At 42.8% G+C, this 20,980-nt stretch overlaps 1 protein-coding gene across 1 annotated transcript in view; it reads right to left on the bottom strand.

Annotated features, from left to right (window-relative positions):
* CPAMD8 (C3 and PZP like alpha-2-macroglobulin domain containing 8) overlaps positions 1 to 20,980 on the bottom strand; it is a 299,461-nt gene that overhangs the window by 203,391 nt on the left and 75,090 nt on the right. Inside the window, exons 3-7 of the mRNA XM_075314975.1 lie at positions 11,511 to 11,533; positions 6,968 to 7,133; positions 6,829 to 6,881; positions 6,625 to 6,642; positions 6,222 to 6,276 (exon numbers count right to left, since the gene is read on the bottom strand). Coding sequence (XP_075171090.1) covers positions 6,222 to 6,276; positions 6,625 to 6,642; positions 6,829 to 6,881; positions 6,968 to 7,133; positions 11,511 to 11,533 — 315 coding nt within the window. The remainder of the gene's footprint in view (positions 1 to 6,221; positions 6,277 to 6,624; positions 6,643 to 6,828; positions 6,882 to 6,967; positions 7,134 to 11,510; positions 11,534 to 20,980) is intronic.

Below are 20,980 nucleotides of genomic sequence, written 5' to 3'. Positions count from 1 at the left end.
GCTGCCTCCAAAGGGGTACTCTTGGTCACTGCTGGTGGGCTTGTCCCAAGGTTTTCTCGTTCTGGTTGGAGGTGTTTGACCTGATGGGTGAGCTGACAGGCAATCCTATTAATCCGAATCCAGGTCTGGCAGTGCTAAACGTGGGTATAGAGGAGTTCTCTTGGGAATCCAGGGGTTTATTAGTTCACATTCTAGTAGCTGCCAGATATTGCATAAGTTTGCACTGGAAATCCCCAAAGACGCCTACATTAGTTGAACTAAATAACTGAATTAATCTCCAATGCCAATACAAGTTCTGTCTGGCTCACTCCATCCGCGCCAAAAACAAAATACTTCAGATTTGGGACACGTGGCTAAACTCTGTATATGCATCCCCTGTCAGGGATCTGTTTCCAGGGCAAACTGTTGATAATTAAAAATGGGTCAAATAGGGTCAAAGAGAGTGTTACGCAGGGAGTTCACCCATACCACATGTCAATATTCAAGGTGTTTAAATCTCTGTTGTTGTTACTGCTCGGGCTACCCCGAAACGCCGTCCAATTCCCTCCCTCCCCCCTCCCCCTCCCTGGTTGCCTCCTCCATCCATGGTTCTCCCCCTCTCTCCCACCTCTCTCTCCCCTCCCTTTTCTTATCTTCCTTTCTTACTCTCTGATTCTGGTTGTTTGGTAACCCTCGTTTTGAGGATTAAAGAGTGAATTGGTAGGTTGACTCTATACGTATTGGGTATTGATTAACCTAAAAAAAAGTTGCAACTTGCATCAGACATGATTGTTGGTGGTGTGACAGGAAATGTGAATCATAATCAAAGCTACCATGTGTTACAGCGTTGTTCTCTTTGTGTATTATTGCCAATGATACCTGAATTTCTCCTTTTTGTAATGTAACTTTCTACAATAAAAAATCGATTGGATTAAAAAGTAATTATCAGTAGACTGCTAGAGGGTTTCCTCCTATTTTTGCCCTCAGCTCATAGTTTGAGAACATGTCGAGGTTGAGTGTTTCCATCCCTTTCATTTGGTATTGGTGCTATGTGGTAGCCATTGCTGCTGTCATGGTGTGCCTATGAAGTGGAGTGGCCGGGAGCTGTGGGCGCTTTGCCTTCCAGCATGGGTGCTTTTGGACATCGGGTCACTCCCCCTGCTGGTGCTCTATCGCTTCGGTGGTGGTTTCCACATGCACACCTTTTAGGTTAGGAATTAAGGACGCACTGAGAGGTTCATTGTGATGTAGCAGTGGGCTTCATATAGTCTGATCAGAATGCTATACTAAGAAATCATGTCAGTTTTGTACATTTTCGCCTAGCGGCATTAGATCAATGTATGAATTTTGGATGTGCGAACCAGTGGCGTAACTACCGCGGTCGCAGCGGTCGCGATCGCGACCGGGCCCGGGCGGTTTGGGGCCCGCGGGGACCCGGCAGATCAGCAGCCAGCTCCTCTCAGTGAGAGAGAAGCTGCGCTGATCTATCACAGTGCACGCGCCCACTATATGACCCGCTGCCGCCCCCGACACCGGGCCCTCCTGCCCGATGTCAGCGGCGGCACCGGGGCCCCCCTCCCCCGTTACCGCGCACAGTAATAATGAAGCAAAGAGCGGCCGGCGCCGCTCTGCATCATCATTCTGCCCCTGTGCCTGTGCGGTGACGTCACTCCTGTGCGACTGCTGTGCTGAGTGCACAGAGCGCAGGGAGGGAGGACGCCGACCGCAGCACCGGGAGGACGAGCAGCAGTGGAAGGAGGAGAGCAGGGACTCGGGAGTACAGCATCAGTGGAACAAGGAGACGTCAGGACAGAGCAGCAGTGGAAGGAGGAGAGCGGTGAGTACTTGGTTTTTTTTTTTATATATATATGAGTACACGGTGGTCAGAGGCCTGGAGTGGGGAGGCTGCATTATACTGTACATGGAGGCCTGGGGTGGGGAGGCTGCATCTGTACATGGAGGCCTGGGGTGGGGAGGCTGCCTGATACTGTACAAGGAGGCCTGGGGTGGGGAGGCTGCCTGATACTGTACAAGGAGGCCTGGGGTGGGGAGGCTGCATGATACTGTACATGGAGGCCTGGGGTGGGGAGGCTGCCTGATACTGTACAAGGAGGCCTGGGGTGGGGAGGCTGCATGATACTGTACATGGAGGCCTGGGGTGGGAAGGCTGGATGATACTGTACATGGAGGCCTGGGGTGGGGAGGCTGCCTGATACTGTACATGGAGGCCTGGGGTGGGGAGGCTGCATGATACTGCACATGGAGGCCTGGGGTGGGGAGGCTGCCTGATACTGTACAAGGAGGCCTGGGGTGGGGAGGCTGCATGATACTGTACATGGAGGCCTGGGGTGGGAAGGCTGGATGATAATGTACATGGAGGCCTGGGGTGGGGAGGCTGCATGATACTGTACATGGAGGCCTGGGGTGGGGAGGCTGCCTGATACTGTACAAGGAGGCCTGGGGTGGGGAGGCTGCCTGATACTGTACAAGGAGGCCTGGGGTGGGGAGGCTGCATGATACTGTACATGGAGGCCTGGGAGGCTGGCAGCATTATTATACATGGAGGCCTGGGGAGGCTGGCTGCATTATTATACATGGAGGCCTGGGGAGGCTGGCTGCATTATTATACATGGAGGTCTGGGGAGGCTGGCTGCATTATTATACATGGAGGCCTGGGGAGGCTGGCTGCATTATTATACATGGAGGCCTGGGGAGGCTGGCTGCATTATTATACATGGAGGCCTGGGGAGGCTGGCTGCATTATTATACATGGAGGCCTGGGGAGGCTGGCTGCATTATTATACATGGAGGCCTGGGGAGGCTGGCTGCATTATTATACATGGAGGCCTGGGGAGGCTGGCTGCATTATTATACATGGAGGCCTGGGGAGGCTGGCTGCATTATTATACATGGAGGCCTGGGGAGGCTGGCTGCATTATTATACATGGAGGCCTGGGGAGGCTGGCTGCATTATTATACATGGAGGCCTGGGGAGGCTGGCTGCATTATTATACATGGAGGCCTGGGGAGGCTGGCTGCATTATTATACATGGAGGCCTGGGGAGGCTGGCTGCATTATTATACATGGAGGCCTGGGGAGGCTGGCTGCATTATTATACATGGAGGCCTGGGGAGGCTGGCTGCTATATTATACATGGAGGCCTGGGAGGCTGGCTGCTATATTATACATGGAGGCCTGGAGAGGTTGGCTGCATTATTATATATGGAGGCCTGGTGAGGCTGCATAATAAACATGAAGGACACCTTATACATTGAATATAGAGGTGTAATATACATAGAGGTCTATGAGGCTGCATTATACTGGAGGTCTATAGGGCTGCATTAAAATGGAGGTCGGGGGGGGGGCTGTATAATACAAAATGAAGGGACACCTTATACATGGAATATAGGGGTGAATTATACATGGAGGAGTATGGGGCTGCATAATACCATCTGAAGTTTTATGGGGTTGTGTTATAATACATATAGGACTATGGGGGCTACATTATAATATATGGAGGACTATGGAGGCTACCTTATACATGGACTATGGAAGTGCATTATAAAACATGGAGTTCTATGTGGTGCAGTATAATATATGGAGAACTATGGGGTGAATTTTAATACATGGAGAACTATGGGAAATGCATTATAATTGAAGGGCTACTTTATACATGGAAGATTATGGGGGTGCATTATAATATATGGAGGGCTATGTATCTGCATTCTAATATATGAAGGGTTATGTGAGACCCTTTATACAATTATTTGGAAGGCTATGTGGGGGCTGTTATAGTATTTTGAGAACTTTATACAGGGGGGACAAAGATACAAGTATGGGATGGAAATGTTTTGTGCTGAGGGAAAAAGGCTCTTTCCCTCAGCAGCCAACTTTCCCATGCTCTGCTATACATCTCTCAGCACCTAGCTTTCTCATGCTCTGCTATACATCTCTCAGCACCCAGCTTTCCCATGTTCTGATATACATCTCTCAGCACCCAGCTTTCCCATGTTCTGATATACATCTCTCAGCACCCAGCTTTCCCATGTTCTGATATACATCTCTCAGCACCCAGCTTTCCCATGTTCTGATATACATCTCTCAGCACCCAGCTTTCCCATGCTCTGCTATACATCTCTCAGCACCCAGCTTTCCCATGCTCTGCTATACATCTCTCAGCACCCAGCTTTCTATGCTCTGCTATACATCTCTCAGCACCCAGCTTTCCCATGTTCTGATATACATCTCTCAGCACCCAGCTTTCCCATGTTCTGATATACATCTCTCAGTACCCAGCTTTCCCATGCTCTGCTATACATCTCTCAGCACCCAGCTTTCCCATGCTCTGCTATACATCTCTCAGCACCCAGCTTTCCCATGTTCTGATATACATCTCTCAGCACCCAGCTTTCCCATGTTCTGATATACATCTCTCAGCACCCAGCTTTCCCATGTTCTGATATACATCTCTCAGCACCCAGCTTTCCCATGTTCTGATATACATCTCTCAGCACCCAGCTTTCCCATGTTCTGATATACATCTCTCAGCACCCAGCTTTCCCATGTTCTGATATACATCTCTCAGCACCCAGCTTTCCCATGTTCTGATATACATCTCTCAGTACCCAGCTTTCCCATGCTCTGCTATACATCTCTCAGCACCCAGCTTTCCCATGCTCTGCTATACATCTCTCAGCACCCAGCTTTCCCATGTTCTGATATACATCTCTCAGCACCCAGCTTTCCCATGTTCTGATATACATCTCTCAGCACCCAGCTTTCCCATGTTCTGATATACATCTCTCAGCACCCAGCTTTCCCATGTTCTGATATACATCTCTCAGCACCCAGCTTTCCCATGTTCTGATATACATCTCGCAGCACCCAGCTTTCCCATGTTCTGATATACATCTCTCAGCACCCAGCTTTCCCATGCTCTGCTGTACATCTCTCAGCACCCAGCTTTCCCATGCTCTGCTGTACATCTCTCAGTACCCAGCTTTCCCATGCTCTGCTATACATCTCTCAGCACCCAGCTTTCCCATGTTCTGCTATATATCTCTCAGCACCCAGCTTTCCCATGTTCTGATATACATCTCTCAGCACCCAGCTTTCCCATGTTCTGATATACATCTCTCAGCACCCAGCTTTCTCATGCTCTGATATGGGAAAGCTGGGTGCTGAGGACAAGATAAATATCAGAACATAGGAAAGCTGGGTGCTGATAGAGGGATTTCAGGGTGCTGTGGGTGAGAGCCAAGTGTCAGCGTCATTATCCTGTACCCCGAGTGTCAGTGTCATTATCCCTTACCCCATACCTCCCAACCGTCCCGGATACAGCGGGACTTTCACGCTTTACGTTGTTTGTCCCGTTGCCACGATCGGGACGGCCGGCTCCCGGGCTCCGCCCACCCACTCTCTCTCCGCCTCCCTGCTTCTCCCTCCTACCATCCCAGTAGACGTGGCATAACAGAGAGGAGCGCTGCCTGTGCTGCTGCTGGTACAGTAAAATCTCCCCAGCGCTGATTTCCCTCCCTCCCCCCCTCACCCCCGGCCGGAGCCTCTCTGTGCGGTCGGCCGGCCGCCTGTCTGTGCGGTCGGCCGGCCGCCTTTCTGTGCGGGCGCCCCCCGGCCGCCTGTCTGTGCGGGCGTCCCCCCGGCCGCCTGTCTGTGCGGGCGCCCCCCGGCCGCCTGTCTGTGCGGGCGCCCCCCTGCCGCCTGTCTGTGCGGGTGCCCCCTGCCGCCTGTCTGTGCGGGCGCCCCCCTGCCGCCTGTCTGTGAAGGCGACCGGCCACCTCACTGTGTGGGCGACCGGCCGCCTCACTGTGGCTCCCTGCGTGTCCATGCTGGAGGCCCGCCGGCTGCCTGCGTGTCCATGCTGGAGGCCCGCCGGCTGCCTGCGTGTCCATGCTGAATGGGTGTGGCTGGGGAGTGGATATGGGCGTGACTGTGAAATGGGTGTGGTTAGGGGGCGTGGCCTAAAAATTTGCCGCAAACTTTGTCCTTCTTTTCCTTCTTTAAAAGTTGGGAGGTATGCCTTACCCCAAGTGTCTGTGTATGTGGAGGGGGGGCCCAGGTCTAAACTTTGCACCGGGGCCCATCCAACTCTAGTTACGCCACTGGTGCGAACCATGTCTTTTTCTACAGTCATAAAAAAATAATTATTCATCTTTGCAAATACTGAAACAAATATTTTATCTTATCTTAAAACTCTTTAATCATTTACTGATAGTGAACTCACCACAGCAGATTGAATTCATATCCATCCACTGAATAATTCTAGATCCACGTGGATCCTAAAACCAAAAGAGCACCAACACTTTACACAGCTGTGTATAGCAACAGCCAACAGTACTACAGCTAAGGTGTGTCCAAAAGACTAAGAAAAAGTATTAGGTACGATAGTGACCCTGTGAGAAGTTCTACAGTCAATTATGGGAGAAAGTTATATGAGCGGAGACCATTACCAATCAGCAATAGTAAGAAGGGAAACTCAACAGAGCAGATGGTTAGAGGAGGGATTGTGGATGAGATCACACAAGTAGAAGACCAAAGACTAGAGATTTACTTTCAAAAGAGCTTTATTGTAGTTTTTGTAAGAGAAGAAAGAAGCACAATCAGTCTGTGGATAATTTGTAACTTACCATTACGTAAGCTTCAACCTAAAATAAAAGGAAAAGATTTACAAGTCAGGAAGGTCTACTGTACTACATAATGTATGTGCATTAGTAGGATAAGAGGGTTACAAGTTAAAGTGGGGTAAACAAAAAAACACAATAAATAAAGTGAAAAATGTTATTAGCAAATGCTCTATCCTTGATTTTAAGAACTTAGCTTCAACACCCTACCTTTTCATTGGCCGGTCGCAGATCAGGTGTAACCATGTACATATTGATCAGCACTAAAGACAAAGATTAAAACGGAGACTTTGGATAAGGACATATTCTTTAAAGAAATGGTAGGATAGAATATACATCTATTTCTTACCTTTTTGTTTGGGTTTATAAACTGGTTTGTCAGTCTGTATAAATAAAGATAAACCTTTGCTATCCACAGTAACAGTTGTGGAGTTGTGGAAAATGAATCCGCCATCATTTAAATGACGATTACCCCACACCTTCAGGTGAGCTTGTCCTCTGAGTCCGGGTGGAACCTATGACAGGAGGAAAAATAATAAATATATATATTTTTATGGATGTTTTTTACTACATAGTGCTTGAAAGTTTGCGAACTGTAAGCATTTTCCATATTTTTGCATATATTTAATCTAAATTTCATCTCAAACACATAAATGTTTTATATAATTTAATAAAACGTTACTAAGCAACTCTAAACAGTTTGTCCACCATGAATCCACAGTCAAAAATGACTCCAAGAGTAAAGGCCGCTTTACACACTGCGATATCGGTCCCGATATATCGCTAGTGTGGGTACTGCTGCAGTAACGATTTTTGAGAAAGGGCCCCCATGTCACCGATGAGCGATTTTGCACGTTTTGCAACGATGCAAAATCGCTCATAGGTGTCACACGCAACGGCATCGCTAATGCGGTCGGATGTGCGTCACCAATTCCGTGACCCCAACGAGTTCGCATTAGCGATGTCGTAGCGTGTAAAGCGTAAAGCCCCCTTAAGATGTATAATAGTTTGCGAAGTCACAAAGATACTCAAGGTAACTTCTAAGCACCAAAAAGGCCTATCTCACGTTAGCTGTTGTTAATGTTCCACCATCAGGACACTGAATAACAATGGTGTGTGTATAGCAGGATTTCAAGGAAAAAAACCATGTTGTCAAAAACGTTCATTGTTGCCTGTCTGCAGTTTGCTAAACATAACCTGGACAAGTCAGAAGGCTACTGGAACATTGTTTGGTGAACAGATGAGACCAGAATGGAGGTTTTTAGTTTAAATGAGAAGCATAATGTTTGGAGAAAGAAAAACAATGAATTACTGCATAAACACTCCTAACCATCTGTGAAATATGGTAGTAGTAGTAGTAGTAGTAGTAGTAGTAGTAGTAGTAGTAGTAGTAGTAGTAGTATCATGGTTTGGGTTAGTTTTGCTACACATGTTCCAAGACAGCTTATCCTATGTAAAAGTTGTGGAAAGTCCTGAAGCGAGTTTATTGGAGAAAATCCATCAACATAACAGAGTTAAAGCAGTTTTGTAGAGAGGAATTAACTACAAGTCCTTCAATGTGATGTGAAGGAGTAAATGTTTAGATGCACTTATTGCTGCTGGTTCATATACTTTTGCCACTCACAGACATGTGATACTGGATCATTTATGTCATTTATAAAATGTCTAAGGGGTACTTTGCACACTACGACATCGCAGCTGCGATGTCGGTGGGGTCAAAATGAAAGTGACGCACATCCGGCGTCGTTGTCGACATCGGAGTATGTGAATCGTTTTTAATATGAATAACGAGCGCAAAAGTGTCGAAATTGTATGATCGGTGTAGTGTCGGGCATTTCCATAATGTCGCTGCAGATGTTGTTCCTCGTTCCTGCGGCAGCACACATCGCTGTGTATGAAGCCCCAGGAGTGAGGAACATCTCCTTATCTGCGTCCCAGCTGCAATGAGGAAGGAAGGAGGTGGGCGGGATGTTTAAGTCCCGCTCATCTCCGCCCCTCTGCTTCTATTGGCTGCCTGCCGTGTGACGTCGCTGTGACGCCGCACGACCCGCTCCCTTAGGAAGGAGGCGGGTCGCCGGCCAGAGCGACGTCGCAGGGCAGGTAAGTGCATATAAAGCTGCCGTAGCGATAATGTTCGCTACGGCGGCTCTCACAAGAGATCACAGCTGCGACGGGGCGGGGACTATCGCACTCGGCATCGCTACAATCGGCTTGCGATGTCGTAGTGTGCAAAGTACCCCTAAATCTACTCTTTTTTTAATGAATTTGTTTGATTTGGTTTTCTTTATCTACTTTTAGGACTTGTGTGAAAATCTGAGATAGTTTTAATTCAAATTTATGGAAAATAAAGGGTTCACAAACTTGTAAGCACTTGTATGCATGTATTACGTGAACATAAATAAAGATTATTGCTGGATTTTGTATAATTGTGATTTACTTATTTTTTTTGCAAGAGTGTATAGATGGAAAAATAACAATTGCAGCAATCAAAATGGGTACCTATCCAAGGTACAGAGCGTCACTAAAAGGATGAATATAAATGAATATGAAATGATTTTACAAATTCATGACATTAAAAATTAAAAATATCTTTTTTTGTTCATGATGAGCATATGTAGAGACTAGAGAGCATTATCTATAATATAAACTTTAAGATTTGAACATCATTTGTCTGATGACATACAGTCCTAAATTTCACCAATATGATACATTTAGATGTGATTCTTTTTCATCTAAACATGTAATCACCAATGGTTATATTTTAGGAAGCAGAAAACACAAAAAAAATACTTCTATGTACAGAATAATACAGTTTAGCTGAGAAAATAACATAAGGGACATTTTTTATTATGTTTTTTAATGCATTTATGCCATAATTTGCAACTTTGAAAACTTTCAGCCCTACTCACTGCCCTTTTCTAAAAGTGGACCGTGTTTTACTGAAGGGATGGAGACAAGTGCAGTCTGACATATTTACAAAAATGTAAGCCACAAAGTGTCACAAATTATAGTGACAAGCTTCTTTTGGCACATATACAGCAAGTGATACACCAGATTTATTAAGAGGCAGATTTATTAAAAAGGGAAAATAAGTTGAACGAAAACTACACTACATTTTTTAGACTGCAGTGTTAGAACATTGAAAAACATAATGTAACTGGCTGAGCAGCACCACTCTAAGGGGCACTTTGCACACTACGACATCGCAAGCCGATGCTGCGATGCCGAGCGCGATAGTCCCCGCCCCCGTCGCAGCTGCGATATCATGATGATAGCTGGCGTAGCGAACATTATCGCTACGCCAGCTTGACATGCACTCACCTGCCCTGCGACGTCACTCTGGCCGGCGACCCGCCACCTTATTAAGGGGGCGGGTCGTGCGGCGTCATAGCGACATCACACGGCAGGCGGCCAATAGAAGCGGAGGGGCGGAGATGAGCGGGACGTAAACATCCCGCCCACTTCCTTCCTTCCGCATAGCCGGCGTGAGCCGCAGGACGCAGGTAGGAGATGTTCCTCGCTCCTGCGGCTTCACACACAGCGATGTGTGCTGCCGCAGGAACGAGGAACAACATCGTAACATCGGTCATTCCCAATTCATGGAAATGACCGACGCTACACCGATGATACGATTACGACGCTTTTGCGCTCGTTAATCGTATAAAAAATGCTTTACACAGTACGATATCGCCTGTGACGCCGGATGTGCGTCACTTTCAATTTGACCCCACCAACATCGCACCTGCGATGTCGTAGTGTGCAAAGTGCCCCTAAGCCTTGAAATACCAATGACCAATGGCTAGGATAATTTTGTAGCTTCTTGGCATAATTTTGAACAGTTAAATCACCTACAATTGGTATAATAAAATTAGAAGATGGTGACAAATGGGATAAAATAAGTTCAATATGAAATCCTATAAAGTATAAAAATGTGAAGTTGAAACACATTCATTCCCTTCTTAAAGGGAATCTCTCAGCAGGATTTCACACCCTAAAATATATATATATATATATATATACACAACGTCCAGCAATACCTTTAATATGGCCAGTCCGTTCCTTCATTACTGAGAAATCAGCATTTGAATCAATATGTAAATGAGGCTAAAGGACTATGTATAGATCTGAAGCCTCTGTCACTGCAGCTCTATTCTCCATCCAATGCCAAATACTCCTTGACTGACGGATCCCCTGCCTGAATTCACACAGTCTACAAGCTTTCAGTCAAGCAGAACATGGCAGAGCTGGGTGGTAAATAGAGCTGGAGTGACAGAGGCTTCAGATCTGCAATAGCATTTTACATATCAATTGAAATGCTGATTTCTCAGTAATGTAGGAACAAGCTGGTCCTGTCAAATTACTACTGGACTTTTCTTTGAAAGAGCTACATGCACAAATTAATAGTTCTGGGGTGAAATATTGCTGATGATTCCCTTTAAATGTGTTTAAGGTGATGTGTCCCCAGCTTACACATCTTCCTTCACAGGTATTAGCCTGTCATATGTACACTTTGATATTGCCTTATCCTGAGCTTTCTACATCTTTAAAGGGAAGGTAGGGCAGAGCAGAATAAATGTAGCAAAGAATTAAAAAATATTGAGCATTCATATGTTTTTTTTGTGATACCATTATCTTTCTTCAATTCAGTGCTGATGGATACGTTACTGATGCTAAAATGATGTACACTTTAGATTACTTTGTATACTGATGAAGTGTGGGCTATCAAAGCTGAATTCTATTTGGTTAGTCCTCTTTTAGTGATAATCTTAATATATTAAAAAACATATTTTAGAAAGTTCCCACTTTCTTCCCAGTACAAAAAAAAACATGTAACATTTAGCACTATTATATCTCTTGTTATATCTTTTAAAGTGTTTGAAAGAGGCACTTACCTTGATTTTTACTGTGCCTTTATCTGAGAAAATAAAATAAAAAAACAAGATTGTGAAAGGAATTACTGGAGAGACTGGAGATTTTTTGCAAGAAAAATAGAAACAGAATATTAAATGTTGGGGCGGCATAGAGGTATAAACATGAAACTCAATCTTTTTGAATTTTAAATATTTTCTAATTTAAAGGGGCTGTTTCATAGTTACATGGTTACATATACTGTAGGTTGATAAAAGACCTAGGTTCATCAAGTTCAACCTTTCTCCAACAATCACACATTGTCACTAAGTTATCTTATAGTTTCATAGTTTTAAGGTTGAAGGTAGACTTAAGTCCATCGAATGCAACCCATAACCTAACATGTTGATCCAGATTGACACTAAGCTCCATATTAAGGGAAAAATTAATTCCCTACTCCACATACGGCAATCAGACAAGTTCCTGGTTCAACGCCCAATCACAGATCTAGTGCACATAACTGCTAATATAATATTTGTAAAGACAGCCATCCAGGCCTCTCTCGAATTTTAGTAGTGAATTAACCATTACAACATCATATGGCAGAGAGTTCCATAGTTTCACTGCTTTTACAGTAAAGAACCTGCATCTGTGATTATGATTAAACCTTCATTCCTCTAAACGTAGAGGATCCTCCCTTGTCCGTATTGCAGGCCTAGGTGTAAAAAGATCATTAGAAAGGTCTTTGTACTGTCCTCTCATATATTTGTACATTTTAATAAGATCCCCCCAAGCCTTTGTTTTTCCAAACTGAATAATACCAATATTAATCATCTGTCTTTGTACTGCAGTCCACCCATTCCTATAACAACCTTGGTATCTCTTCTCTCAGCCCACTCAAGATCAGATGTCCTTATACACAAGAGACCAAAATTGTGCACAGTATTCTAAATTTGGTTGCACTAGTGACTTGTATGAGGGAAATCTATATGCTTATCATGAGCATCTCTGCCTCTTTTAAAGGATCCTATTATTTTATTAGCCTTGGCAGCAGCTGTCTGACACTGGTGTTTGCCGTCCAGTCCACCCATGCACCCAATTATAACTATAATTTTTATTTCCTCTGCTCAAGTTCATGACTTTACATTTATCCACATTAAACTTCAATTGCCATTTCTAAGCCCAAGCCTCCAGTGTACACTAATCCCTCTGCAATATTAAATTATCCTCCTCTCTATTAACTACCTTGCATAGTTTAGTATCATCTGCAAATATTGAAATTCTACTTTGAATACACCCTACAATGTCATTAATAAATATGTTAAAAAGAAGAGGGCCCAATACTGTCCCCTGTGGTATCCTACTGTTACTTGTGACCCAGTCTCGGTGTGTTCTAGTAATTACCACTCTTTCTTTCCTATCACTCAATCAATTCTTAACCCAGTTACACATGTTTTCCCCTACTCCCATTATACCAACCTTTTGCAAGGCACAGTATCAAATGCCTTTAAAAAGTCTATAAAGACAACCTACACTGCATTTCCCTGGTCCAGTCTGGAACTTACCTCCTCATAGAAGCGGATCAAATTAGTTTGACAGGACCGATCCCCAATAAACCCATAAACTCATGTTGATACTCAGTCATCAGGTTATTTTTCTTGAGATACTCCAGCACGGCATCTCTTAGGAAACCCTCAAGGATTTTACCCACAGTACAAGTTAAACTTACAGGCCTATAATTTCCAGGCTCGTATTTTGTCCCCTTTTGAATTTTGGCACCTCATTTGCTATGCGCCTATAGAGAACCTACTATTATGGAATATGTGAAGATTGAAACTAATGCTCTGTCTAGCACTGTACTTAATTCCTGCAGTACTCAGGGGTGTATGCCATCTGGATCTGGGGATTTATCTACTTTAGTGATTTTGAGCCGGTGCAGTACTTCCTGCTGGGTTAAGCAGGTGACATTTAATGGGGAATTTATGACATCCCTGAACATGTCATCTGTCATGCAATTTTTCTTGTATAAATACTGTAGACAAGGCATTTAGCAGATTGGCCTTTCTTTCATCCTGTTCCACCATTTCACTCAGACTATTTTTTAGGGGGCCAACACTATCATTTTTAAGTTTCTTACCGTTTATATAGTTGAAGAATATTTTTGGATTATTTTTACTATCTCTGACAATGAGTCTCTCTGTCTCTATCTTTGCTGCCTTGATTTCCTTTTTACAGAATGTATTTCATTCAATGCCTCCTCACTTCCCTCTTGCTTTAATTCTCTAAACGGAACCCGATGTAAGGAATATAAGGAACCAGATAAGAAGAAATATAAATACTGTACATATAGAGTACCTTGAAAAACGATTCATACCCCGTAAATGTTTCCACATTTTTTCACATTATACTCACAAACTTAAATGTTTTTTATAAAATTTTTATGTCTTTTGGGTTATATCTCTCCCAGTTTTGCACATCTAGAGCTGACATTTTTGCCCACTCATATTTGCACAATAGCTCTAGCTCAGTGAGATTGGATGGAGATTGTCTGTGTCTTAGGCCTCCTTCACACGTCTGTGTCTCCGGTACGTGTGTGGTCCGTTTCCTCACGTACCGGAGACACGGGCACACGTAGACTCATTAAAATGAATGGGTCTGCGCTCACGTGCGTATTCTGCCATGGACCGTGTGTACGTGTGGAGCATACGTGGGCCCGTGTGTTCCACATGTAGACATGTCCATTTTTCTCCGGCATCACGGGTGTCACACGGAACGCAAACGGGTCACACGGAACGCAAACAGATGTGTTCCGTGTGACACGCACCGGAGAAACACATGTGTCTGCGAGAAAAAAAAAACTTTAATCATCTTCTCCAGCCCTGCTGTCTCTGCCACTGCTGTCACTTGCTTCCGACCACCGCTCATTATGCTCATTGCATATTCACTTCACTGCAGCCGGAAACAGCAGCAGCGGGGAGTCGGCAGGACCGGAGACCGAAGATCAGCACCACGGACAGCGAAGCCAGGGACAGGTGAGTAGAAAGTTGCCGTTCTCCGTGTGTTATCATGGATAACACACAGAGAACACACGTGTGCCATAAACACAGCTCACGGAGGGCTAAACGCACCTTTGACACGTCCGTGAAAAACGTGCGTGATTTTCACGGACGTGTGAAAGAGGCCTTACCACGGATTCTCAATGGGATTAAGGTACAGACTTTGACTGGTCCATTCAAAAACATGAATATATTTTTATCTAAACCATTGCATTGTAGTTATAGTATGTTTAGAGTCATTGTCCTGCTGGAAGATGAACCTACGCCCCACAGTCTCAAGTCTTTCGCAGCCTCTAACAGGCCTTTCCCTAGCATTGCCCTTTATTTGGCTCCATGCATCTTCCTATCAACTCTGACCAGATAACCTGTTCCTACTAAACACAAGCATCTCCACAGCATGGTGTTGCTATCAGCATGTCTGACAAATGGGGATGGCGTTTTCAGGGTCATGTGCAGTTTTAGTTTTCTGCCACAAATAGGGCTTTGTATTAAGTCCAAAAAGCTTTATTTTGGTCTCACCTAACAAGAGTACCTGCTTCCACATGCTAGCTGTGTTCTTACATGACATATTGAAGAAGGTGGTGTAGTCAAATGAGACCAAAGTGGAACTTTTTTAGCAATAGAATGGTTTACATCAAAGCACATTCATATGCTTGAATGACCCATCAAATTCCAGACCTAAATCCCACTGACAATCTGTGACAAGATTTCCATCCAATCTCCAAGAGTTGGAGCTATTTTGTAAATATGAATTGGCAAAAATTTCAACCTCTAAATGTGCAAAGCTAGTAGAGACATAATCCAGCACAACAGGGAATGCCAATATCTTCTCAATCAAAAATATCTTTATCCCCTTAATAACCGCGGGCAGTAATATTACATCTACTGCTGCGGGGCTGCTGGTGGGGATCTGCGCACATGTCAGCTGATTTGTACAGCTGACATGTGTACCTCGCAGATACAAGTGGAATTGCTATCCACCTGTACTTGTTAACCCCTTAAATGGTGCTGTCAAGATACCAGAAGTCACGTGACGTGATCACGTGACTCTAGTGGTTGTCATGGTAGCACAGGGTCATGTGATGATGACTCCTGTAGCTGCCATGACTCAGGTCCTTTAACCAGCAGCCGAGTACTGCAGGTTATAACAGATGGGCATTTCTCCCAGTCTGAGCGGTGCTGCTCTGATTGGGAGAAATGAATGAGTAATCAGACTGCTGATCCTTATAGTTCCCTAGGCGTGCTAGTAAAATAAAATATAAAAAGTTTAAAAAAGTTTTAAAAAATGAACAAAAAAAATAAAAAACTAAAAATTTAAATCACCCATTTGCCTCCTTGAAAATTAAAGTGTTAAAAAATAAAAACAATATACACATATTTGGTATTGCCGCGTTCAGAAATGCCTGATCTATCAAAATATAAAATCAATTAATCTGATTGGTAAAAAAAATTCCAAACACCAAAATTACATTTTCTGATAGCCACACATTTTGCGCAAAGTGCAATAACAGGCGATCAAAACGTAGCATCGGCGCAAAAATATTATGGTTAAACATGTCATCCTGAGATGCAAAAAACTGAGCCATAGATCCCAAGCACCTCATCCTTTTCTGCAAATGTGGAATGGTGGAACTTCACTAATGTAAGTCTCCTGGGAAGGAACAAAGGCTATCTATCTGAATATAGTAATCAGAATCTTATTAGTATACTGCCTGTATAGAATGGGTTATATACAGTTGAAACCAGACACATCTGTATGTTTTTCTCACTGACATGAAATCAGAAAAAAACATTCACATTTTAGGTCAATTAGGATTACCAAAATTAATCACCAGGCTTTTCCTATATAAACTAAAGCCAGTGGTATGCTGCCACTATTATGCTGATTATACATAGCTTTAGTTGTCAGATTGGATGTATAGTTTCTGGTGTGTAGCTTCACGTCTTTGTCCATTTGGAAGACCCATTTCCACCCAAGCTTTAAGTTCCTGGCTGATATCTTGAGATGTTGCTTCAGTATTGCCACATAATCTTGTTTCCTCATGATGCCATTTATTTTGTGAAGTAACCCAAATGCCGTACTATTTGTGCAAGTAGCGAATAGTGCAGAATTTGGGTTACTCGTTACATTGCGAGTATTCCCCATTGACTTGCATTGCACACACTATTCAGAATGAATACACAAGTAGTAGACAGTACTCATTATGAGTATAGCGAGTACGAGTAGTTAGGTACCCGCTCAACTCTAATAATGACACAATCTTACCAGCTTCCACTAGCATCTTCACAAGCTCTTCTGCTTTTGTTCTTAGGTTGATATGCACATGTCTGCCCAAAGCACGATCATCTCTGCTACACAGAACCTGTCTCCTTCCTGAGCGGTATGATGGCTGCAACTAGATTCTAGGAACTACAGCAATATTTATGGCCACAACAGTTTGCCCCCCTGCCATAGTGCTAGTTCTGTTTCATATAACTTTTTTTTTTCTACTGCTCCATTCTATGTCTTGTTGTGTATAAATATGTGACTCTTCAGATTTTGTGTTATACTGAGCCTGATGAAGAGTCCTGAGTAGTCTCGAAAGCTTGCTATTATTACCATCTTTTCAGTTAGCCATTAAAAGGTATCAACCACTTAGGACTCTCAGTTCTTTTAAACAAACTTTTATTATTTTGTTACTATTTTGTAAATCCACCTTTGGCTTTCAACACTGCCTGATTGCTTCTGGGAATGTTCTAGATCAGATTCAAACATGTCTCAAATGAAATCTGATCCCAGGTCTCTTCTACACGTTCCCAATGTTGATGCATACTGGTTGACTGACTTTGGTATGTACATAGCTTATTGTTCAACTCTACCCACACATGTTCGATTGGGTTAAGATCTAGTAACTGTCGATGACAATCGAGCACCTCTACTGCATTGTCATTCAACCATTTTGTCACCAATCTCGATGTATGCTTCAGGTCATTGTCCTGTTGGAATGCTATGTTGTCCTTTTTATATCCATAGTACTCAAGTGTACGAAGTAACTCGTCTTGTAGGATACTCCTATATAGCTCAGCATTGAGACCACCATCAATCCTGGTCAAGCATCCAACGCCTTTGGCTGTGAAACAACCACATATCACCAGCTTTCCTCCACCAAACTTGACAGTTCCTTCAATTTCTTGAATCATTAGCCCCTTTTTCCTTTGTTTCTTGGAGATTTATTTGCATCCATCAGAGTAGGCTCCATTAACTTCCATCTCATCACTCCAAATCACCTATTTCCAATCTTCTACTGTCCACTTTTCATATTTTTTGGAAACTCTAGCTGACATTTCTTATGATGATATTGCAGTTGAGGCTTTTTCACCTTTTTTCGGGCCACCATTCCAGACTTGTGTAATGTGCTTTGCACAGTGCTTGCATGGATGTCTGTGCTCTGACTATTGCAAAGCATACCAGCCACCACCAATGCCGTGTTTGTCGCACCAGAACTAATAGACCTTGTGATAAGCTGATTTGTTGACTCCAATATTTTGCCTGGATGTTCAGCTGTTGGCTTTTGAATGGGTAGACAGACTTCATTTTAACTGTCCTGGCACTCACATGATGCAGTTTGGCAATTTTCTTGTCCAAGAGACCGCTATCGATGAGCTGGATGATGTTGGTTCTATTGTTTTTGGAAATATTCTTCATGGCTGCTCCTTAATTCAAGCCAGTGACCTTTTGTTAGGGAATCAACCTATTAAAACACTGAGCTATTAGGGAATGTGAGAATAGGTTGTAGTATAAAGGGGGAAAAAATGTTTAACCACCAGGAGCAAAACAGTAACAATGCAGTAACATGACAAGAATCTGCATAACTAATCATTTGTTCAGAAGTTGCAAGTCAAATTTATGTATGCGATAGCCAAGATGATTGTCTATAAAATGAAGGTAGTCTCATGCTCAAAGATGTAGTGAGATATGGAGCCTGAAAGTTAAAAGTTCGAAACTTTGTTACCCTTTTGCTTGTTGTTGTATGTGTGTGTGTGTGTGTGTGTGTGTGTGTGTGTGTGTGTGTGAAAATTAAATCAAAATCAAATATATATACTGTATATATACAGTAGATAGATAATGTATGAAGTAGTGATTGTTCTTATTGAATAGGAATTGCTAATTCTTATTAAAGCCAACCAGCTTTCCATTTGGTCTCCTACATCCTTGCACTAGAAGTCACAGTTGATAGAGAGGAGGTTCTACAGTGATTACCAGGTTTGCAGCTCCTAGGAGGTGGATCCTATAATGCTCACTATGGTATATATTTTCTTTTTCATTAAAAGTCAATGAAACCTCTTCTTTTTCCCCCTCATAGTCTTCTCTCTCTTTCTTTTTGCTCTTTCTTCCTTTTCTCTTTGACTACTGCTCTTCTACTTTTTGAAGTGTTTGATAATATTTTGAACTGTATTTTATGACTCTTAGAGCTTTTCTTGTTATTTGATGAGTTAAATGTCTGATTATAATCATATACAAACTATAAGTTAGAGATAAGGTATTACTTTTGATAAGTGAATCTTGATTGGTTTACGTGCTTGCGGAGGTCTTGTATTGTTAATGGTTTTATGAAACTTAATAAGTGTTCTACCTTGCTTTGCTTTGTATTGCATTTTGTAAAAATCTTAATAAAAAGAGATTAAGCATAAACAACAAACAAACAAACTATATGTGATACTGCTGTAGATGATCAAGCTTTTTGACATTTTCCTGGTACAGTATATACACAGAACAAAATATAAACATAGCCTAAGTTACGGTATATCTTTGCTTAAATGTTGTCACATCACCAACCAACTATAGGAGCAATGAGTCATCAGTAAAAAAAAATATTAATTTACTTTAATTCTTTCATTCTTGTATTAACTAATCCCTGAAATACAAACTACATCTGTTTAGTTAAAAAAGATCATCTGATAAAAAAAACAAATTGTTCCTTTAACAATACAAATAGTTCCAGGACTATTGAATGATTATTCTCCATATTAATAAATATATTGAAAATGAAAAAAATCAATGTATTTTGATGAGAATGTAAGAAATTTTGAAAATTGCACAGTATTTTGTCACTGAAAAGGTTTTCATGACACATTTGATAGACATGGTTTTGCATACTGAGGCTCATAAATTAATTCTTATATAAATAAGAGCACAAGTTTTCAGTTTTACCCTGTCAGTTTTGCAAAGTTTGTTACCTTGGTAAAAATGAGGATCCAAAGTATCATTGCGCTGTACAATTATTTCGCTTTGGCATCTAACATGCTATAATTTAAGTACATACAGTTAGGTCCAGAAATATTTGGACAGTGACACAATTTTCGCGAGTTGGGCTCTGCATGCCACCACATTGGATTTGAAATGAAACCTCTACAACAGAATTCAAGTGCAGATTGTAACGTTTAATTTGAAGGTTTGAACAAAAATATCTGATAGAAATTGTAGGAATTGTACACATTTCTTTACAAACACTCCACATTTTAGGAGGTCAAAAGTAATTGGACAAATAAACCAAACCCAAACAAAATATTTTTATTTTCAATATTTTGTTGCGAATCCTTTGGAGGCAATCACTGCCTTAAGTCTGGAACCCATGGACATCACCAAACGCTGGGTTTCCTCCTTCTTAATGCTTTGCCAGGCCTTTACAGCCGCAGCCTTCAGGTCTTGCTTGTTTGTGGATCTTTCCGTCTTAAGTCTGGATTTGAGCAAGTGAAATGCATGCTCAATTGGGTTAAGATCTGGTGATTGACTTGGCCATTGCAGAATGTTCCACTTTTTTGCACTCATGAACTCCTGGGTAGCTTTGGCTGTATGCTTGGGGTCATTGTCCATCTGTACTATGAAGCGCCGTCCGATCAACTTTGCGGCATTTGGCTGAATCTGGGCTGAAAGTATATCCCGGTACACTTCAGAATTCATCCGGCTACTCTTGTCTGCTGTTATGTCATCAATAAACACAAGTGACCCAGTGCCATTGAAAGCCATGCATGCCCATGCCATCACGTTGCCTCTACCATGTTTTACAGAGGATGTAGTGTGCCTTGGATCATGTGCCGTTCCCTTTCTTCTCCAAACTTTTTTCTTCCCATCATTCTGGTACAGGTTGATCTTGGTCTCATCTGTCCACAGAATACTTTTCCAGAACTGAGCTGGCTTCATGAGGTGTTTTTCAGCAAATTTAACTCTGGCCTGTCTATTTTTGGAATTGATGAATGGTTTGCATCTAGATGTGAACCCTTTGTATTTACTTTCATGGAGTCTTCTCTTTACTGTTGACTTAGAGACAGATACACCTACTTCACTGAGAGTATTCTGGACTACAGTTGATGTTGTGAACGGGTTCTTCTTCACCAAAGAAAGTATGCGGCAATCATCCACCACTGTTGTCATCCGTGGACGCCCAGGCCTTTTTGAGTTCCCAAGCTCACCAGTCAAT

This window comes from Anomaloglossus baeobatrachus, chromosome 1, assembly GCF_048569485.1.
Source record: "Anomaloglossus baeobatrachus isolate aAnoBae1 chromosome 1, aAnoBae1.hap1, whole genome shotgun sequence".
NCBI lineage: Eukaryota > Metazoa > Chordata > Amphibia > Anura > Aromobatidae > Anomaloglossus > Anomaloglossus baeobatrachus.
The sequence above is the reverse complement of the archived record's forward strand: the minus strand, read 5'-3'. Positions and strand labels throughout refer to the sequence as shown.